Here is a 19,942-nt window from a genome sequence, read left to right as displayed (position 1 = left end):
AGGCTGGCAAATCATAAAGAAGCAGGAGCTGTCAACATGCCTTGCAAAATAGCTGTGGCAAAACCAGCCCTAGATTTAGAGTAGAGAGGAAGGTGGTAATGCTTAGAGAAAGTATGCACTGAACTCCAAGTAGCTGCCTCCAAAATATCCTTAGTTGCCACCCCTTAGAAATGCTGTTGAAGTGGCAGTAGCCCTAGTGGAATGAGGCCTAATCCCAGCTGGAATCTCCTTGCCATGATGGGAATAACAAAATGCAATACAAAACCCAATCCACCTAGAAATAGTTTGTTTTGACACAGGCTTGCCCTGAGAACTCAAAGCAAAAGAAACAAACAACTGCTGAGACTGCCTAAAATCCTTAGTCCTGCTCAAATAATAACGCAATTGCCTGTGTACATCTAAAGTGTGCAAAATCTTTTCCCCTTTATTTTGGGGATCTGCATAAACGTAGGCAAATGAATAGTTTGGTTTAAAGCCACACTAGAAACCACTTTAGGCATAAAGGAAGGATTAGTGCGTAATGATACCCTATCCTTATGAAAAATCAAAAGGCTCAACCGCCATAAGGGCCTGTAACTCAGAAACCCTTCTTGCAGAAGTAATGGCCAACAAAAAGCAGTCTTCCATGACAAGTATTTCAGTTCAGCAGTAGCTGCAGGCTCAAAAGGTTGTAGAGTAAGTTTCTCCAACACAAAATTGAGATCCCAAGCAGGAGTAGGAGCTCTATTGGGGGTCTTATATTCTTTGCCCCTCTAAGAAATTGCTTGAACAAAGGATGTGAAAACAAAGGTGGGTCACAATCATAGTGAGCTGAAATTGCTGCAGCATGAATCTTAATGGAAGAGAAAGACAAACCTTTGTCCAATAACTCAGTAAGATATTGAAGAGCCACACTCAAATTAGGCTCTGAAATCTCCAAATTCTTTGCTGCAGTCCAAAATAAAAATCTCTTCCATTTTTCTGCGTACACTTTCCTTGTACTAGGTCTTCTGGCTTCCATAATCACATTTAAAACTTGTGGAGGAAGTTGAGACCTGCTGTCTTTCAAAACAGAATATGCCAGGCTGTGAGATGAAGAGAGTGAAGCTTGACATTGAGCAGACGACCGTCCTTCTGAGACAACAGATGTGGAATCAAGGGTAAAGGCCATGGAGGCTTCTTTACCAGACTCCTCAGTAATGGGTACCAGTGCTGCCGAGGCCAATCTGGAGCTATTAAAATCATCCTTGGCTTGTCTTGTCTGACCTTTAGAAGCACCTTTGGAAGAAGAGGCAGAGGTGGAAAGCATACACATGAAGATTTTTCCAACTGAAAGAAAGAGCATCCACTTTCCAAGCTGTGTGATGAAACCTCTTTGTGCAAAACTTTGGCAGCTGGTGGTTTAGTGGAGAAGCGAACAGATCTATGTCTGGAGTTCCCCAGGACACTGTCAACTTTTGAAATACATGAAGATCCAGTTTCCACTCGTGGGGATCCATGATTTGTCTGCTTAACACATCTGCTAAGGAGTTCTGTGCTCCGGCAGAAACCTTGCCTGAAGAGTTAGTTGCAAGCTTAGCGCAGTCTCCCATAAAATCATTGCTTGCCTGCACAATGGGTAAGAATGTGTTCCCCCTTGTTTGTTGATGTACCACATGACAGTTGTGTTGTCTGTTAGAATCAACACCTGCCCTGGAAGAAGTAACTCCTTGAAAGCCATTAATGCAAACTGGACTGCTAACATCTCCTTCATGTTGATATGTAGATGCTGTAGTCTGGCAGGCCACTTGTCTTGTATCCACTTTCCATTGAGATGAGCTCCCCAAGCAATGTCTGAGGCATCTGTCGTTAGAATCTGACTCGCCTCTGGCCGGGTCACAGAGAGTCCCTTGTTTAGGTGACATTCCTGAGCCCACCACAAAAATTCCTTTTGAATGCAAGGTATTATTTGAATGACAGTGTCCAAATGCTGGCAGTGCTGTGTCCACACATTTTTGAGATACCATTGTAGCTTCCTCATATGCAGTTTGGCATTGGGAAGCACCAGAATACAAGATGCCATGAACCCTAAGGCTTGAAGGACTGTCCTTGCAGTCAGCCCGGACTGAAGAGATAGTTGATGGAAGTAACTGGAAAGATTCTTTTGTTTGTCCGGGGTTAAAAGGCCATCTGGGCTGCTGTATTCAGTCTCACACCCAGAAAGCACATGTCTTGAGAGGGTACTAGACTGGACTTTATTTCGTTCACAGAATACCCTAGGCATCTTAGCACTGCTATGACATATTCCAAATGCTGTAGAAGGTCTTCCTTTTCTTGAGCCAGAATCAGGCAATCGTCCAAGTAAGGATAGATTTGAATTCCTTTTAGCCTGAAGTAAGCTATCACTGGAGCCAGAACCTTTGTGAATACTCTGGGCGCAGTAGATAAGCCAAAGGGCAATGCAGAGAACTGATAATGAGAATTTCCAGCTCGAAAACGCAGATACTTTCTGCAACTTAGTCTTATAGGCACATGAAGGTAAGCTTCCTTGAGATCTAAAGTTACCATCCAGTGATCTTTGCCCAGCAGAGGTAAAAGTTGTTGTAACGTCAACATTTTGAACTTGGGAATGTCCAGATAAGTGTTGAGGATAGATAAATCCAAAATTGGTCTCCACGTGTTCCCCTTCTTTGGTACTAGGAACAGGCGAGAATAAAATCCTAGGCCCCTTTCTGGCACAGGAACCGGCTGAATGGCCCCTATTTGGAGTAACTGAGAAATTTGCTTGTGAGCCACTTGCCTTTGTAGAGGAGGAACGTCTGGCATGCCTTTGAAAGGAGGCAAGGTATGGAAATAAAACCTGTAACCGTGGTGAATGATATCCAGAACCCATTTGTCTTGGGTAATTAAATCCCAATTTTCTTTGAAAAGAGACAGTCTTCCTCCTAGAGGTGCCGCCAGGCGAGAAGGTACTGACAGCTGAAAAGGCAGGTCATTGGGTCTGCTTACGAAAGGACTGACCCCTGCCCTCACCAGAAGTCTGAGCAGGTGAACTGCCTGGCCTAGGCCTAAAAGCACCTTGAGCTCTCCCCTACCACGTCTAGACCTACCCCTAGACTGGGAATCATAAGCAGGATAAGTCCATCCCTTAGCAGGCCAATTTCTACTAAACTTTGGAGGCTGCACCTGCAAAAAATCCTTAACAGTTTGCATAGACTTAGCCTTGTCCTCCATCTTCTTTAAAACTGCTTCCACAGGCGAACCAAACAACACATCAGACTGTAAAGGAGCATCCAAAATCCTTGTCTTAACATGCTCAGCTAAGTTCTGATCTCTCAACCAGGCGTGCCTACGAAGAACAGAACCAGTGGCAGCCACCCTGGAGGAGGCCTGCACAGCATCAAAACCACATTGCAAGGAATGTTTACCCACTTGTTCAGACACATAAACTAAATCCTGCAACTCTTTACACTCAATACCTTCTGCCAGAGCATCCACCTTAGATTTCAACTGTGAAAGAAGGTAATTCTGATATTTTAACATGTGAAACTGACAATTCAACGCCCTCATGGCTAAAGTGGAAGAAGTATACACTTTCTTTCCCCATCTATCCAAAGCCCTTGCCTCTTTATCAGGAGGGACAGGATTTTTAACAACTGAGGCCTTCACACCTTTAGGCCCCTGAGAGATAGTTTCCGGGTCTGCCCTAGGACTCTTAAAAAGATACTTATGAGCTTCAGGCACCCTATAATACCTATCCGGTTTAACTGGGGCAGGAGGCAAAGAATCCGGATTCAGGGAAGCCTCTGCAAACACATCTTCCACTACATTTAAAACAGGAGGTATAGCTAAAGGCCTGTGCTGGGGTAAAAACAAGAATTCCCTAAGCCTTTTCCTGGAATCAGAGAAATCTTGACCTTCCCATTTAAAATGCTCCCTCATGGAATGCAGAGTCTCTGAAAATGAAAAATCCTCAGGAGGGGAAGCTGAAGGAGTAGAATCATCCACATCAGAATCAGAATAAGGAGGGTACTCCTGCAAGTCTTCAGCTGAAGACTCAGAAGCCTCCGAGCATTGCTCAAAACTCTCAAACTCAGACTCCACCCTAGGCCTCTTATCAGGAGGGGGCATAGAACCCCTTATCATAGTAATCAAATCCTCTGCCATTTTAAGCATATGTTTCTTAGGCAAAGACCCTGAAGTACTAGGAGAAACCCCCACTGAAGCAAAACTCGGCCTGCCCTCAAAGAAGCCTTGGAAACAGAAGGGGAGGCTCTGACCACCTTAGGAAGAGAGGGAAGAACAGCCACCTGAGAAGCCCCCTCAGCCTGGCCTACTTCCTGAGAGGATACACCCTGTAACAGTAAAGTCTCTCCCTGAGACTCCAAAGAAACACCTGGCAAAACCTCCGGCTCCACTGAGCCCTCTAAAGAACCGACGTCTGGGACTGTCGGTTCCTCCACTCTAGGCTTTGCTGTTTTGTCCTTGCGCTTTTAGCGAAGCCGGCCGGAGCATCCGGCGGCATTTTATAATTACAACGCTTCCCAAACACTAACCTGGCACAGTCTAACCTTCTCTTAATAGTGCGTTTGTTAAATCTAGCACAAGAGCGGCATCCAACAACGCCGTGCTCAGGCCCTAAACAAGGTATACACAAAGTATGGTAATCCCTATGAGGTATCTGTTTCCCACAAGAAATACAGTTATTCACTTTTTCTGACATCCGGTTAAATACTGTGGCAAGAAAAAACCAAAATATTCCCCAACGGGGTACTTAGCCAACTTTGATTCGGTCTGAAACTCTGGCTTCAGAAACTTTCAGAACGCCAACCTGCACTCGCAAAATTGCTTCTGCATCGGACCATGCGGCAAAAAAGTCTGAGGATATGGCGTCGGTCATGCGCATTAGTACCCTGACGTACTGACGTCAGTCTAATGCGCCCTGACCGACGTCAGCCATATACTTTGGTATTCGGGCCGACTGGACAGCGGACTACCCAAGTGTTAGGACTGCAGCAATGTGGAATGAAGAACATCCTATATGTCAGGAACACTGCATCAGCAATTTCTTGACAGGACATCATCTGTTCCAAGAGACTTTCCTGCAGATTCCTTATACATCACCATTTTTATCTCATCGTCTCCTATCTTAACTATTAACTGTTGAGCCTCATCCACCTGGAACCTTGGCATAATTAAGTCTTCCATAAATACTTCCATCTGTGCGCTTCCTTGATTTCCACATTCTTCTGTTTTATGCAAACTTTCATAAAACTTCCAAAATATCTCTAATACCTCTACAGGATCTCTAGTTATTCTTCTTTACAAGTTCCCTAAGTCTGGTGACAACCTGTTCTATTTTCTGTTGCCTAAATCACTGTGCTAAAAGTTTTTGTACGCTGGAGTAGTTACCAAAAAATAATCGCTTAACACTTAGCAATCTATCTATCCAAATACTCTTATTTTCTCTTTAGCACTCTGCAATTGTATCTCTTCTTGGTCTGTGAGATTAGATTTGCCTTATTCTGCAATACTTTAACCTTTGTCAGCCCCTCTTAATAATTTATATTACTTCTTAACCATATCTCTTTCTCTTTTATTTCTACCCTATTTCTAAACGCCATTTTCACTTTATCCAAATCATTAGCTATCTCTTTTGAAGAAATGTCTATCTTCTCTAATAACTCTCAACTTCCATTCCTTAAATCCCACTCTTTTAAAAGAGACAGCTGGGAAAACACCAATATCTCATTTTTACTTCATTACAATGCATTTTTATCTTGGTTTTCATCACTGCATGAACTCAGATACTGGATGGGTGTCAAAGCTTTTTATCAAATGCACATGGCTCCTGTGAAACATAATTTCTATCTAGTCCAGCCCAATTATTGTACCTTGCAGAATAATATGGCAATACAGAGTTCCTACTACTGAATTCATGTCTTCCAGACCAAATATTTTCATAAATTTCTTCAAAAATCTACCCTCATTTGTTATATATTCCCTTATAGATCTCCCTAATCTTGACTCTTGACTTTCTGATTGGTAGACCTATGACTGTACTGCAAAACCCAAGTCAAACCATATTATACAATTCAATGATGATACCAGAGTCGTGGGTCTCATTAGTGGTGGAAATGAACATAACTACAGGGATGAGGGTAACACTTTGGTTGACTGATGTGATAGGAACAATCTGGACCTGAATGTTAATAAGACCAAAGAAATGATTATGGACTTCAGGAGAAAGGCAACAGTTCACCAACCACTCACTATTAAAGGGGGGGGGGGGTAGACAAAGTCAAAAAACCCAAGTTCCTGGGCCTTCACATCTCTGGTGACCTCTCCTGGGCTGCTAATACCAACCATATAGTCAAGAAGGCTCAACAGAGGCTGCACCTCCTGAGAAAGCTCAAAAAGGGCAGGCTCCCACTGTCTGCTCTTTCCACTTTTTACAGGGGAGCTATCAAGAGCATCCTCACTAGCAACTTTATAGCATAGTTCAGCAACTGCTCAATTGCTGAGAAGAAGAAACTACAGAGGGTGGTGAGGGTGGCTGAGAAAATCTTGGGCACAAACCTCCCTTCTATTCAACAGCTTTTCTTTACAAGAGCAAGAAGAAGAACACATAAAATACTTGCTGATTCGACCCATCTGGCCCACAACTGATTCTCACAACTTGCATCTGGAAGGAGGTACCGCAGCTTCTGCTGTAGGACTATCAGATTCAGGAACAGTTTGTACCCTACAGCTGTGAGATTTATTAATACGCACACCAACCATAATACCGGATACACTGAAGCCTCTTTTTTTCATTTAATCTGGTTGCTCTGAGCAACTACCGCCAGCATTACTATTATGCAATATGATGGCTATACTGAGTCACGTCTAAGGTTGGCAAGTGCAATATGGTAACTAAACAGCTGCTATTCACTAGTTTCTATTTATTTTCTTAACAGTGTAGGAGTTTGTTGGTGGGTAATTACTTTTTATCACTGGATAATGGGTATTGAATGCGTTTATGTAATGTAAACTACCTCTTGCATGTCATATGTGTTATTTTCTTATGTTATTCTTTGATACCGCTGTATCTTATGTTATTTCTACTGCATCTCTCTCTTAAGCTGACATTTGTACTTTTGTTTAGGCTGCACTTGTGTGGTCCTAAACGACAATAATGTTTCTCTGAATCTTTGATACATCCTCGCACTGCAAATCCAGTTCCGGTCCCCATGCATAAGTAATATCCCCTGCTGAAAGCTGATTATTTCTCCCCAAAATTTCTTAATCTCTATAATGTCAGCTTTTGGTGGAATACAAATACATGCCAGCATAATATTTTACCCTTGCCAATAGCTTCTTACCATCACAAATTTATCACTATTGTCTTTTTTCCTTCTTTTCTTACTACTGGAGCCCCTCTAGTGATCAGTATTATTACTCCCCTTTTTCTTTGTCCATAATATTCTGCTGAATATCCATCCTGAAATAATTTTCTTTGACAAAGTCACATTATTTAATTTGCTCATTTCTTTCCAAAAGTGTTCCTGCAACATTACCGTTTGCACTCTGCATTTCTGTGCCTTAGTTTAAGGCACATTTACAAGTGAATAACTCTGACAGTCAGTTTTGATAACAGTAATGTGGCTTTTAAATCACTATTTCTTTTTTGTTTATACCTGTAAGGCCAGTTATGTTCCACCTTAATTTGAATAGTGTAGCCATTATAATAAAAAGCTACTGTTCCCATCTAATATACAAGACAGTTTTTTGCATATGTATTTTTATTGCTTGTCTTACATGCATGCACTAACATTTGACTGGCTGATGTTTTATTCAGTTCTTTCTTCTCATCTCCATTTGAACCTATGTCACATTTCTCAAAACCTTTAATTTTAATGAAAATCATCAAACAAAAAAACTAAATACATTTTCATTACATCCTCATCCCCTGTTAACACAGAACAAACACACACAACTTTGTACATCTTAAAAAATGTTTTTCCTTCCAGATAGGAGCAACTTCGCCCAAATAGACAGCTGTACCTACAGACATCACCAAACCTAAAATTAAGGTTAGCCATGCTAAAGCCCATGTTATAGCTTAAGTTCCCACTTACACTGAATGCTGTTTGTTCTTTTCTTATCTCAGTTCCCCTCTGTTTTTTTTTCAAGTCGCGAGGTGTTCACCCTCACTATGTCATGATTCTTTTTCCAACAGAGCAAACAATTCAATCCTTTAAGCCAATTTGTCTCCTACAGGCAAACTTGCTGATGACATTTCAGGAGATGTCATCAGCCAATGAAAAAAATCAACCAGTTTAGAAAACTAAGGCACAGAAACAATACCACAACTAATTACAGTAATAATGAAAATTAAAGTGCTATCAAAACTAAGTAATGACTTTACTTGAAGGTAAAAAAAAGTGACCATTCACATCTTTCTGCAAAAAAAGAACTTTAAATAGTATAGGTTACTATACCTATTACAGCTAGCCAGGTTTTGGTTTCCAGTTGATGTCCCTAATGAATGGAGATAAATCATTTCCACTCTGGGGAAGTCCAACTGCTCTTGATGTCCGATGAGAAGACTGACATCCATCAGCATAAGACAGCTCATATAAAATTAGCTGACTGAATTAAAAACCTTACTGATAAGCATCTTATGATTAACTGCGTCAAATATGTTAACTACATGAAGGAAGACAGCCCCACTGTGATATCTTTTATCCATTCCAATGAGGACAGTATAATCAATTTTCACTAATAACTTTACGCTACTCCACATCTTGACTTTAAATCATGAAGGATGTCAGATTGGACAAGAACCAGAGAGAAGGCCATAAACCTATTTACTAACTTTATGAGTATCCTAGGACATGGGCTGAACAAATAACTTGGTTTACAACTACCCTACTTAGATGACTTCTTGGTTCTGTGCAAGGGAATGTCCTATGTCTCCTTCCACATCTGGCACTCAACAGCCAGAAATGGTTTTCCTTTCTAGAAAAGGGAATATGTTAGTAGGGGGGGGGGGCACAGAGCCTATGAAGGATGGCTACTTTCTACTTTGTGTTAAGGGTAGACAAGTAAACCACTTAATGAAAAATTACAGGATCACAACAGTACAATCACAAGCATAACCAATTCAATAGGCATTCATTCATTGTTTCTCAGATGCAACATTGCAAATTATACAAAAAAAAGCTCAATTGCATTACAATCAAGGACTCTGACACCTGCAGTGCATAACATCAGGGTGAGAAGAGTTTTCAGCCACCCCCCCAAGTAATATAGAAGGATAAATAGTAAATAAAAACATAATATATATTAACATCACAATCACAATAGTGGAGTAACACCACCATCCTAAACTTGCACAATACATCATCACACATGTGCTTCATCAATTTTTTTTAATTTGTACCTCATAAGACCATAAAACTGTGATGAGACCTGAAATCAGCAAAACAGTTTTTCTGATCTGTGTTCCAATAACATCAGACTCAGCAAAACTACACTGCTCTGCTTCTTCCACAAGGAGGCTGGCAACTTAAACTGTTATAAAAAATATGCTAATCAAGGATACCAACTAGTTAGAAACAGCCATGCAGAAAGGGTGGTTGGCTGACGGGTTAGTAAATTTGACAGTTTTTTTATGACTTTAGACTTGTGACATTTTAGTTCTAAACAGCTGGTAAAACACTGTACATGTTAAGAATTTCCAACTACCAGTCAATAATGCAAAGGTAGACAGAGACAGTAGTTGGGTTACGATGATCTATTACTTTCATACACATTAAGAAAAGCAAGGCATTTTCAGAACAAGAGCAACACAGGAATACTACAAAAAGGAAATCATTGTCTAAACTAACTACATTAAAAGCAGTGAATATAGTAACAGAATTAAAAGAACTGGAAGTGGGATCTTTAGAAAAGGGCAGGAGCAAATTACATAGAAAAAAGGAATTGTGGGAACAATCCATGCAGAATAATATTTTGAAGGAGGAATGATGTTTAAGGGAAGGCAGGAAATGAATGAGCTATGTAATGTTGATAGACAATGATTGTAAAGATTATATGTGATGTTCAAACTGCAACTGAAAATATTTCAATATGGTTTGATTTCATTTATATAAATGTATGACTACATTGTCATAAGTATAACATGTTTTTAGCTTAAAAAAAAGAGCATCACAGGGTTTTTTTGTAAGCAAAAATCTGAACTGCATGTTTTGCAGCAGTGACTACAATGTGAGCAAAATACATTACGTTTCATATGTTTGGGGATCTGAGGAATTAAAGTCTGAAAAGTCAAAATTTTAAATGAGATAAATAATAAACATGTCACTGACAGCTTAACCTTCTACTAAAAATATGAGCCTGTACCTGTTAAGACAAAACAGATATTCTAGTTTCAGTATACTTCTGTAGCCCTAAACTCATTTAGAAGTGAATGATTCTAACGGGCAGTTTTGATAACAGTACTGTGGCTTTTAAATCACTTGCATGCCTAACAGGTAAAGAAATGTGTTTAGTTTTTATTTTTCATATGCTTTAAAATTGAAGTAATATGTTTGATCCTTTGACAGATGCTCTCTGGTACATGACACACAGCTGGAAGCCCAGACAAAAGGAGGTTCAGTCAAACAGGAATGCATGGTCAAAATCTCTTTCCAAATGACAAAAAAAAAAACAGAATTAGATTATAAAAAAAATTACAATTTAAAATATAAGATGTAGAAAAATCATTTTGGTTTGGAAAGTCCTTTAATTTGGCATATAGCTGATTTTATTGTAAGAATACTACATTATGCAAGACACTTTGGAAGAATAACTTTCAGAAGTCATACCTAACTGTAGGGCTCCCTTGATTTGATCCAAACCAGACTTTCTCTCTGCCTCATTACGAAATCTGCGTCTGATTGTGGGGAAAACTTTAGTCTCCCATGCCTTGACCAGAAGAGCATAATGATCCTCCTATAAAATAACATATAAACACAGTTAAACAGCGCACACACAAGTACCTACAATGAGCAGAATTGAAGTTAAACATGAAAGTTACCAAGTAGTGATTTTTTTTGTTTGCACACTTTGACTCCTCCCAGACAATCAGCCCATTTGTTCCCCACTAGTGGTATAAGGAGTGACCAGGACAGGCAATTAATGCAACCATAAGGGGTGGTTTGTGTTCGCCTGGCTTTGTCATGCATCCTCATACACACTTGGTTTATTTTTTATTTATTTATAATTGTTGACCGGGAGTGTCCGACTGGACGTAGGTCCATTTTCAGCGGAGGCCCGGGGAGAAAAGCTCCACAGTTAAAATAAACAGACAGTAGTTACATTGGATTACATAGCGATTAACAATTTACATAGCAATTACTTACAACATATTTACAGATGAAGAACATAGTACATCAGTAGACAACTAGAATCTTTATCTGTGAAGTACATAACATACATTAACAAATGTTAAAATAAGAAGTTCCTGCTATATAAGTACTAGGCTTATGAGCATCTGAGCTTGCTATAATCAAGGTAGTTAGTGGAGTGGAAAGAAAGGTAGTGGTTGGATGGGGTGGGAGATATTAGAGTGGGAGTTGCAAGGGCATAGCCAGCATGTTTTTAGGTGCGCTTTTAGTAAAGTTTTGAAGTGGGTGCATGATGGTACAGAGGTAATTGTGGGTGGGAGGGAGTTCCATAATTTGGCTATGGTGCAAGAGAATAGTGCTTCACCAGCAGAGTTATTGGCTTTAGTGATCTGCAAGTGATTTTTGTTGCTGGATCTTAGTGGACTGGTGGTGCGATAGGGTTGGAGTAGATTCTGGAGGGATGGGACATTTAGTGGATGGTTTATTAGTTTGTGGGCGAGTGAGAGCTGATACCATTGAAGGAGGTGAGGGAGTTCAAGCCAGCCCAGTTCAGCAAGTGAGAGACAGTGGTGACTACGGTAGGATGCCCCTGTGGCGAATTTGGCAATTTTGTTGTTGCAGGTCTCTAGCTTATTTAGATCGCATTGCCTTAGGTTGGTATATATTGGAGAGGCATAAAGTAGGGTGGAGATAAGGTGGGAATTTGCTATTGAAATCTTTGCTGCTTTGGTGAGAAGATGCTTATTTCTGTATAACGCTCCTAGGTTTTGTGGACTTTTTTTATGGTCATGGATATCTGAATGTCAAATTTTAGTTTATTGTCTATTTCCACTGCTAGCAATTTGGTGTGTTCAGTTGGGTATATAGTGGTGTTGTCTTTTGCTGTGATGTTAAAGTGAGAGTTGTTTTGAGTATGTTTGGTGGGTTGGAAGATGAGTAGTTTAGTTTTGTTTGGGTTGAGTATTAATTGGGCATCGGATAACCAAGTTTCAACAGAGGAAAAGGCTTCCTGTGTGACTTTTTGTAGTTTGGGTAGGGACTGGGCTGAGCAGATGATGGTCGACTCATCTGTGTATTGTTATGAGTGTGCCATGTGTGGTGGCAGAGGCTAGATTATTTGTGAAAACAGAGAAGAGTAGGGGTCCAAGGATGGATCCTTGGGGAACCCCTATGGAGACAGGTAGTTGGGGAAATATGTCATTCTGCCATACAACGGATTGTTGGCGGTCAGACAGGTAACTCTGAAACCAGTTGGTGACTTGATTGTGAGAAGGATAGGTTATTGAGGACAGAAATAAGTTGTTTGTGTGGGACCATGTCAAATGCTTTTGATAGGTCTAGGAAAGTAGCAGAGGAGAGATGGCCATTGTTTTTATGCTGAAGGACAGTGTTAGTAAAGCAGTGGTGGTGCTATGGTTTGGTCGGAAACCATGCTGAGTATTGGAAAGGAGGTTGTTAGTAAGGAGGTAGTCTGAGACCTGAGAGTGTATGCATCTCTCTAGTATTTTGGAGAGTGGAGAGAGAATAGCTATGGGGCGGTAATTGGTTAGTTCTGTGGAGGGGAATTATATGTGATACTTTCCACAGTGTGGGAACATAACTTTCTGACAGAGATCGGTTAATCAAGATGGATACTGGGTAGGCCAGAGCATCAGCTACGATTTGTAGGTATTCACTTGGGAGGTTGTCTGCTGCTAATTTGGTGGGTTTAAGTTTAGTTAAGAGTTTTTTTTTATGTTGGAGGTAGGTACAGGAGAAAAAGAGAAGGCAGTGGGGAGATTAGTAGTTGAAGGTGTGGGTTGGAGGGGAGGGGGGTTGTGTTGTTTAGCTAGTGATAGTACGGTTTGTGCAAAGTGTGTGTTGAATGAGGTAGCAATATTTTCTGAGGAGTGAGGGATGTTAGGAGGAGGGGTACTGACTTTACCTGGGTGGAGGATGGAGTTTACGGAGGACCAGAACTGTTTGGGGCTGTGTTCGGAGGAGTCTAGGGCAGACTGGTAGTATTGGAATTTGTCCTGTTTTATTAGCTTTTTGACTCTATTGCATAGTTCTAGGAATTTCTGTCTAGTTGAGGTGGGTCTTGGTTTTGCGCCAGTGCTCCCAGGCTTTATCCCTGTTTTTCATTTCTGACTTAGTGGTTTTCTGTAGCCATGGGGAGGGTTGTGCTTTGATTCTGGAAAGTCTTATGGGGGCATGGTAATTAAGGATGCTCAGGAAGGTAGTATTAAAAAATGCAACTGCATCATCAAGACTGAGGTACTTAAGAGGATGCCAGTTACATTCTTTGAGGGATGAGATGAATGAGACTGGGTTAAAGTTTACTTTTTTACGTATCTGACGGTAGACGACAGGTTTAGCTTGGTATAGGTATTTTTTCAGTAGGAATGTTGGGAAGTGATCACTGAGGCTATCTGATAAGCAGCCTGTTATATATGACTGGGGGCTCTTACTGACTAGTATCCAATCCAGGGTAGTGTGCTTGCTGGAGTTTTTATTTATCCTGGTTGGCGACTGGACTAGTTGGGTGAAGCCATGAAGGTTTACATGATGGGTTGGATGGTTGCCACAACAGGATTGCCAGTCAATATTGAAATCACCTAAAATGATAGTTTCTTGGGGGAGATGGTGGGAAGACCAGCTGAGGAGGTTTTCTAGTGGAGGGATGTTTTGGCCAGGTGGGAAGTAGCATCCAATTATGTTGATGGTTTTGTTTTGGTTTATTTTGAGGTTGGTATATATTATTTCTTCATTGCCTATTTGTGGAGCTGATGATTTTAAGATCTGGATGTTTAGATGTTGTTTAAATATTATAACTACACCGCCTCCTTTCTTGTTTAGCCAGTCTACTCTTAGTATGCCATAACCTGTAGGGAGTATTTGCTCACTGGTAATGTGAGGTTTTAGCCAGGTTTCTGTCAGGATGACTATATCTGGGGAGTATAAGTCTATGGTGGCATGGAGTTAATGGACTTTGTTGGATATACTTCTAATATTTAGGCTTAGTAGAAGGAAGTCATTTGGCTTTCTATTGTCTGTAATATGGGAGAAGTTGTGGTTTCTAGTCTGATTATGAGGATTGGGGTTGGAGACGGTAGGTCCAGGGTTGGGGTGGATATCTCCACTTAGGGCTAGTTTTGATATGCATGAGGTTATTAGTTTTCTCAGTTTTTGAATGTGTTTGTTTATAAGGGAAACTTCATGATTGTGCTCTTTGGTTAATAGGTATGGTGGGAGGGTTACTATGTTAAGTTGTGGGGATGCTTTATGTTTGAGTAATATAGTTGGTAGAATATGTGGGGGGTGCATACGGATGGTTCTTGAGTTGGTGGGAGGGGAGCTGAGTGAGGGTGAGACATGAGTGGTGGTGTGAGTAGTAGTACAGTGGTAGTGGTTGAGTGCGGGAATGATAGAGCTTTGGTAGGATGTAAGATATGCAAGGAGAGTGCATGCAGTGAGCATAGGTAAGGTATGCTTGTACATGTTAGTTGAGGAGGTGTGATAGTGGTGGGAAGATGGAGGAGTTTACTGTGAGGTAAGAGAATGGAACATGCAATGGGATACCTACAAGGCTATTACCCTCTCTTCTGCAAGGGACATTTTCCTCTGTGCATCCCCACCTCAACCCTGAAACATAGGAGGTGGTTTCTCCACTCTCCACCAGTAAAACTGCACATTCCTGGTGTGCCTCAAAGTGCATGCAGCCTTCATTTCCATGTCCCCCCAGGAAGTGCGTCACTACCCACCACTCCTCTTCTCTCTCTGCCTGGATTCTCCAGTACTAGTGCTGGTAACTGAACTCCAGTTGTTTGAGTTACAGTCAGGGCTCCATTTCAAAGGTCAAGTAATAGTCTGTGATGGTAATAAATCACTCATACAAAGATCAAGAGTGAAATTCCAATTTCAGTCAGATGATGAAATACAGGTCCACCTAAGGTCATTGCAAACAATGAAAATTACCTTTCTCTTGAGATGTAGCAACCTGAGAGTTGAACACAAAAATACACAAATGCAAGGGGCACAGCTTATTGCAGGGCGAACATAGATGCTTTGCCATTAACAATAAAAACTATTTTTAAGTTTAGGGAGAATCTAATTTTGAGCATTTTTGCTTACTTGAAAGAAGACTTGCACATTGCATCTTTTCTTGATCAGTCTTCAAAACTGCTTCATGCTTGTCTTCCCTGCCTTCTCTACTTGATAATACTTTTCTATGTTTTTAAGCACTTGAACTTTTTTTCTCTTGCAGCCTTTTCTGCCTCATTAAAACTCTCTTAATTTAAAACCCTTAATAAACTACTCCTAACTCTGACTTCTTCGTGTCTATTCTTGTCCTCACCTGTAAATGTCTGAAGTAATTTTGTTTTAATGGAGTAGGAAACAGTCAAACAAAACTAGTAAGCCAAAGAAAATCTCTGTGAAGTATTCATCGTGACAGTGAATTGTCAGGAGCATCTCTTGCAGCAATTCTGTAGCACAGAACTCATGCTGCCATAGGTGTTACTTACTGATTGTGGATAATGACAAAGTTCTTACAGCAGACCAGGAAGCTTGGGTTTGATCAGCAGTACCATCTCTTGAGAAATCAACTGGGGATAAGCAAAAAGAGTGGCATTTTATCATCATGCCTCCTTCAAGGAGTAGAGAGGATACTCTGGTCACTACTAGACAACTGCAGTTACAAGTGTTACAGCATCCATTACACAATGTGATGAACACACTCTTAGATGTTAACATGATTCTGTGACTGAGATCACAGCACAATACAAGCACAGGAACAGGATTAGGTGTATGGGGGTAGCAATAAAAGTGGCCACCTTTCCATAGTACCTGACCACACCAAAGCCATATCTGTTGGAAAGTTTTTTGGGGATGTCATAGTCAGCAGAAAAAAAACTGGAGCAAAACACTCTAAAGACAAGGTATTCACACTTACAAGGAGAACAGACCAGTAGTTTGCAAATTCATCACACGGGGAAAGGGAGATCAATTTCTTTGACTTACAACACAGATAAACAATACCCAGATGACGGTAAAAAGAAAGTGCAGTTGTGTAACAACTTACCATAACAGTAGAAGTCCTACTGCTGATGTCCAACCAGGGTACCAAAGACAAAGAATTCCATTGTGTCATATGCCAGACGTACGACTTAAGCCCGCAGGTGTAAGGCTGAATAGGGATGTACAAGGGTATAATCTTAGACTACTTCAAATCCAGGAAGCTAGAAGTCACCACAGGATACTAGAAAACAATAGTTAGTCAGGAGGGGAGATGGTAGAAATGGATCCCCCCTCAGTTTACGAGAAGATGTTAAGAAAACATAAGTAAGGGTGATGGCAGGGTGGGAAGGAATACTACAACAGTGAACAATAGGACATCTACTGCTATGGTATGCTCTTACACAACTGTACTATGTCCTTTCTTAGATCACTGTTGTTGTATTCCAAATTGTTGATTAATTCCCAAAGCTTAGTGAGTGGCTGGATGTGATGTAGGGGAGCTGTCAACCAATCCAGAGAAGACTGATCTGACAAAGGAAGCTCTGCATTTACACCTACCCTATAAAGTCTGGTAAAGGTATGTACAGAAGACCAAGTTGCTGCTTCTAGGATGGCTCTTGAGTCTATCTCCTTGAAAAGGGCTCCAAAATGAGGCCACTGCTCTGCCAGACTGCACTTTTATTGACAAAGGAAAAGATTTTCCATGGTGAGTGTAACAAAAGAAAATGGATTTAGAAATCCAGTTACCAACAGTTTGTTTTGAAACTGGGTTATCCAGGTTGGCTTACTGGAACAAGGCAGACAATTGGTCAGTTTTAAGGACCGATTTAGTCTTGTCTAAAATCTGAGCTACCTGTGAACATCCAGGAAATGTAAGATTCTCTTTTCCTTATTCTGTGGATTACAGAAAAAAGTAGGAAAGTTTATGGCTTGAATGAGGGATAGCTCAATGATCACTTTAGGCATAAATGATGGGTTGACCAAAGACACACTGTCCTTATGAAAAATAAGGAAGGGAAGGGTTACTATTGGGGCCTGGAGCTCAGAAACTCTCCTAGCTGAACTAAGGGCTACTACAAGTATGGTTTTCCAAGCAAGTATATAACAGAGGCAGAAGCTGCTGGTTCAAAAGGGAGGGGTGAATGAAGGGCTGCTCTGGTGGAACAGAGGGATAAATCTCTGACTACAACTTAGTCAAACCTGGGTTCAGTTAGCAGTTCGGACAACTGACAGAGCGGAAGGGATGGGTGTGCCCATCCAAGGTGAGAGGACACTTGTTAATTCACTCCCTACGTGGATATATGATCAAAAGAGGGGAGTTGCCCTCAGATGTAATCAACAAGCATGGGGATCAGGGAAAGGCAGTGTGCAGGTCATTAAAAAAAAATATCCAGCTGGAAGCACAGACAAGCTGAACCCATAGGACACCCTCTGTAATCAACAAGCATGGGGGTCAGGGAAAGGCAGTGTGTAGGTCATTAAAACAAAATATCCAGATGGAAGCACAGACACGCTGAACCCATAGGACACCCTCTGGATCCAAGACCAGCCCCAGTGATAACAGAGTAAGCCCAGAGAGGTCACAGACTAGCTAGTATACCCGGCATGGACATTGGGTACTGTGGGTTGGGCCAGTAAACATCAGGTCTGAGGAGACCAAAAACAAAAAAGGGAGGTGAGGGAGTTAGTCAAGAACAAAGTGAAGGTCCCAGAGAAGCAGAATAGCTTTCCTATGCTGTTTTAGGTAAAGGACACCTTTTAAAAACAGTTTTACCTCTAACCTGGAAAGGAGATGGCAATCTAAAAAAAAAAAACTATGAAAAATGGCTGAAAGAAGTACCTTGATCAAAGAGTATGCCAGAACAGCTTTTAATAGCTCACACAAATAAGATGGGATAGTGGGGACTCCTATTTGTACAGGGCCTGTTCATTACTCCATATCGAAAATCTTTTCCACTTAAATATATAAGCATTCCTAGTAGTAGATTTCTTTGTCTCCTGAAGAACATGTAGCACATCCTCATAAAACTAGTGTCTGAAAAGAATCAGAATGCAATCACCCATAGTGCTAAGTTTAGAGATGATAGGCTGGGGTAAAGAAGTGAGGCCTTGTGCTGTGGGAGTAATTCCACTCTGTGAGATAACTTGAAATAATGACCTAATGACTAGGTGGTAGAGAATGGGGAACCAGTGCTCTCATGGCCAAAAGGGAGTCATTAGTAAGATCTTTCGTTTGTCTCTCTGGATCTTTAGCAAGACCTTTGGGAGAAGTGGGAGAGGAGGGAAGGCATATTCCCTTTCCAAGAAGAGGACATGGCATCTGTTCTCCATGCCTGAAGGCAAGGAGTCCTAGAAAAGTAGAGTCACTGTTTGTTGTGGATGGAGGCAAATAAGTCTGTCTATGGAATATCCTATTAGTGGGCTATGTCTAGAAAGATCTCCCTGTTAAGCATTTATTTGAGAAAGACTTCCCTTAACCTGCTTAAAAAATCTGCTGGACATTGTACTGTGAGGGAAGGTAAAGAGCCTGGGGGACATGTTTCATTCTGTAGCCTGTCCCCAAGCCATAACAACTAATCTACTTAGCTGATAAGACGTCTTTCTCCTGTACCTGTTTATGTACCACATGACTATTATGTTATATGCAAAAAGTTTGAGGGGGATGGGGCGCAGGAGTGGGGGAAGATCTGCAGAGTGTGAATGAGGGCCTATATTTCCTTCAAGTTAATTTGCTCTGACCTCTGACTTGGTGGGCATTGGCCCTGGACTCTCAGACACCCTGTCCATGCCCCCCTGCAATGTCTGAAGTATCTGTGTGTAACTATCTTTAAGCTATCTGCACTCTGAATGTCAGGCCTAGGTTGAGGTTTACTTGTGATATCTACCACTGAATTTCTTTCCTTAAGCAGAGAAGAAGAAAGGGAATCTAAGTGCCCAGAAGGTGAGAATGCTGAGACCTGATGGATTTCAGGTACCACCAAATCATTCTAATATGGAGTATGCAAAGGGGACTGTGGGGGCATGGTTGCAGCCATGAATCCCAGTGTCTTGAGAATTTCATTGTATTGCAAGTCTGAAAGGGTAAAAGAGACTGAAAGCAGCTGGAGAGACTCTGTACCTTGTCTACAAGTAGAAAGGCCTGCATGAGTTTGGTTTCCAGTCTGCAGAACAAGAAAACCAGGTCTTGGGTGGGTTCCAGTGTGGACATTTTGAAGCTGTGAACCCCAGACTCTGGAGAAGGCACATAGTGAAACTGAGATGAAGTAAAGGGATCTGTTGAGAGAGTGCCTGTATTAACAGGTCACCAAAGTATGGGAAGTTTTGAATTTCCGGAGTCCTGCAAAAGACTGTGACTGGTGCTAGACACACTGTGAATACTCTGGGGGATGTAGAAAGTCCAAAAGGCAAAGCTGAGAACTAGAACTGTTAGGACTAAGCTAAACATCTTAGAAATTTCCTGAAAGAAGGATGGATCAGAATGTGAAGGTAGGCCCATTTCATATCCAAGGAAACCAGAAAACCTGCAAAAGGATAAATGGCAGAAAAGTCTGGAGTAACAACATATTGATCAAGGGAACCTTGAGGAAAGTGTTGAGAAGGGACAAATCTAG

General features: G+C 41.2%; 1 protein-coding gene across 2 annotated transcripts in view; it reads right to left on the bottom strand.

Annotated features, from left to right (window-relative positions):
- HECTD4 (HECT domain E3 ubiquitin protein ligase 4) overlaps window positions 1-19,942 on the bottom strand; it is a 5,422,508-nt gene that overhangs the window by 1,101,853 nt on the left and 4,300,713 nt on the right. For both annotated transcript variants that reach the window (XM_044068422.1, XM_044068423.1), the window contains exon 52: window positions 10,812-10,938. In XM_044068422.1, the coding sequence (XP_043924357.1) occupies window positions 10,812-10,938 (127 nt within the window). The remainder of the gene's footprint in view (window positions 1-10,811; window positions 10,939-19,942) is intronic.

Source organism: Protopterus annectens, chromosome 4.part0 (genome assembly GCF_019279795.1).
Source record: "Protopterus annectens isolate FY-2018-M chromosome 4.part0, PAN1.0, whole genome shotgun sequence".
Lineage (NCBI taxonomy): Eukaryota > Metazoa > Chordata > Ceratodontiformes > Protopteridae > Protopterus > Protopterus annectens.
Note: the sequence above shows the minus strand (reverse complement) of the source record. Positions and strands in the feature narration are given on the sequence as shown.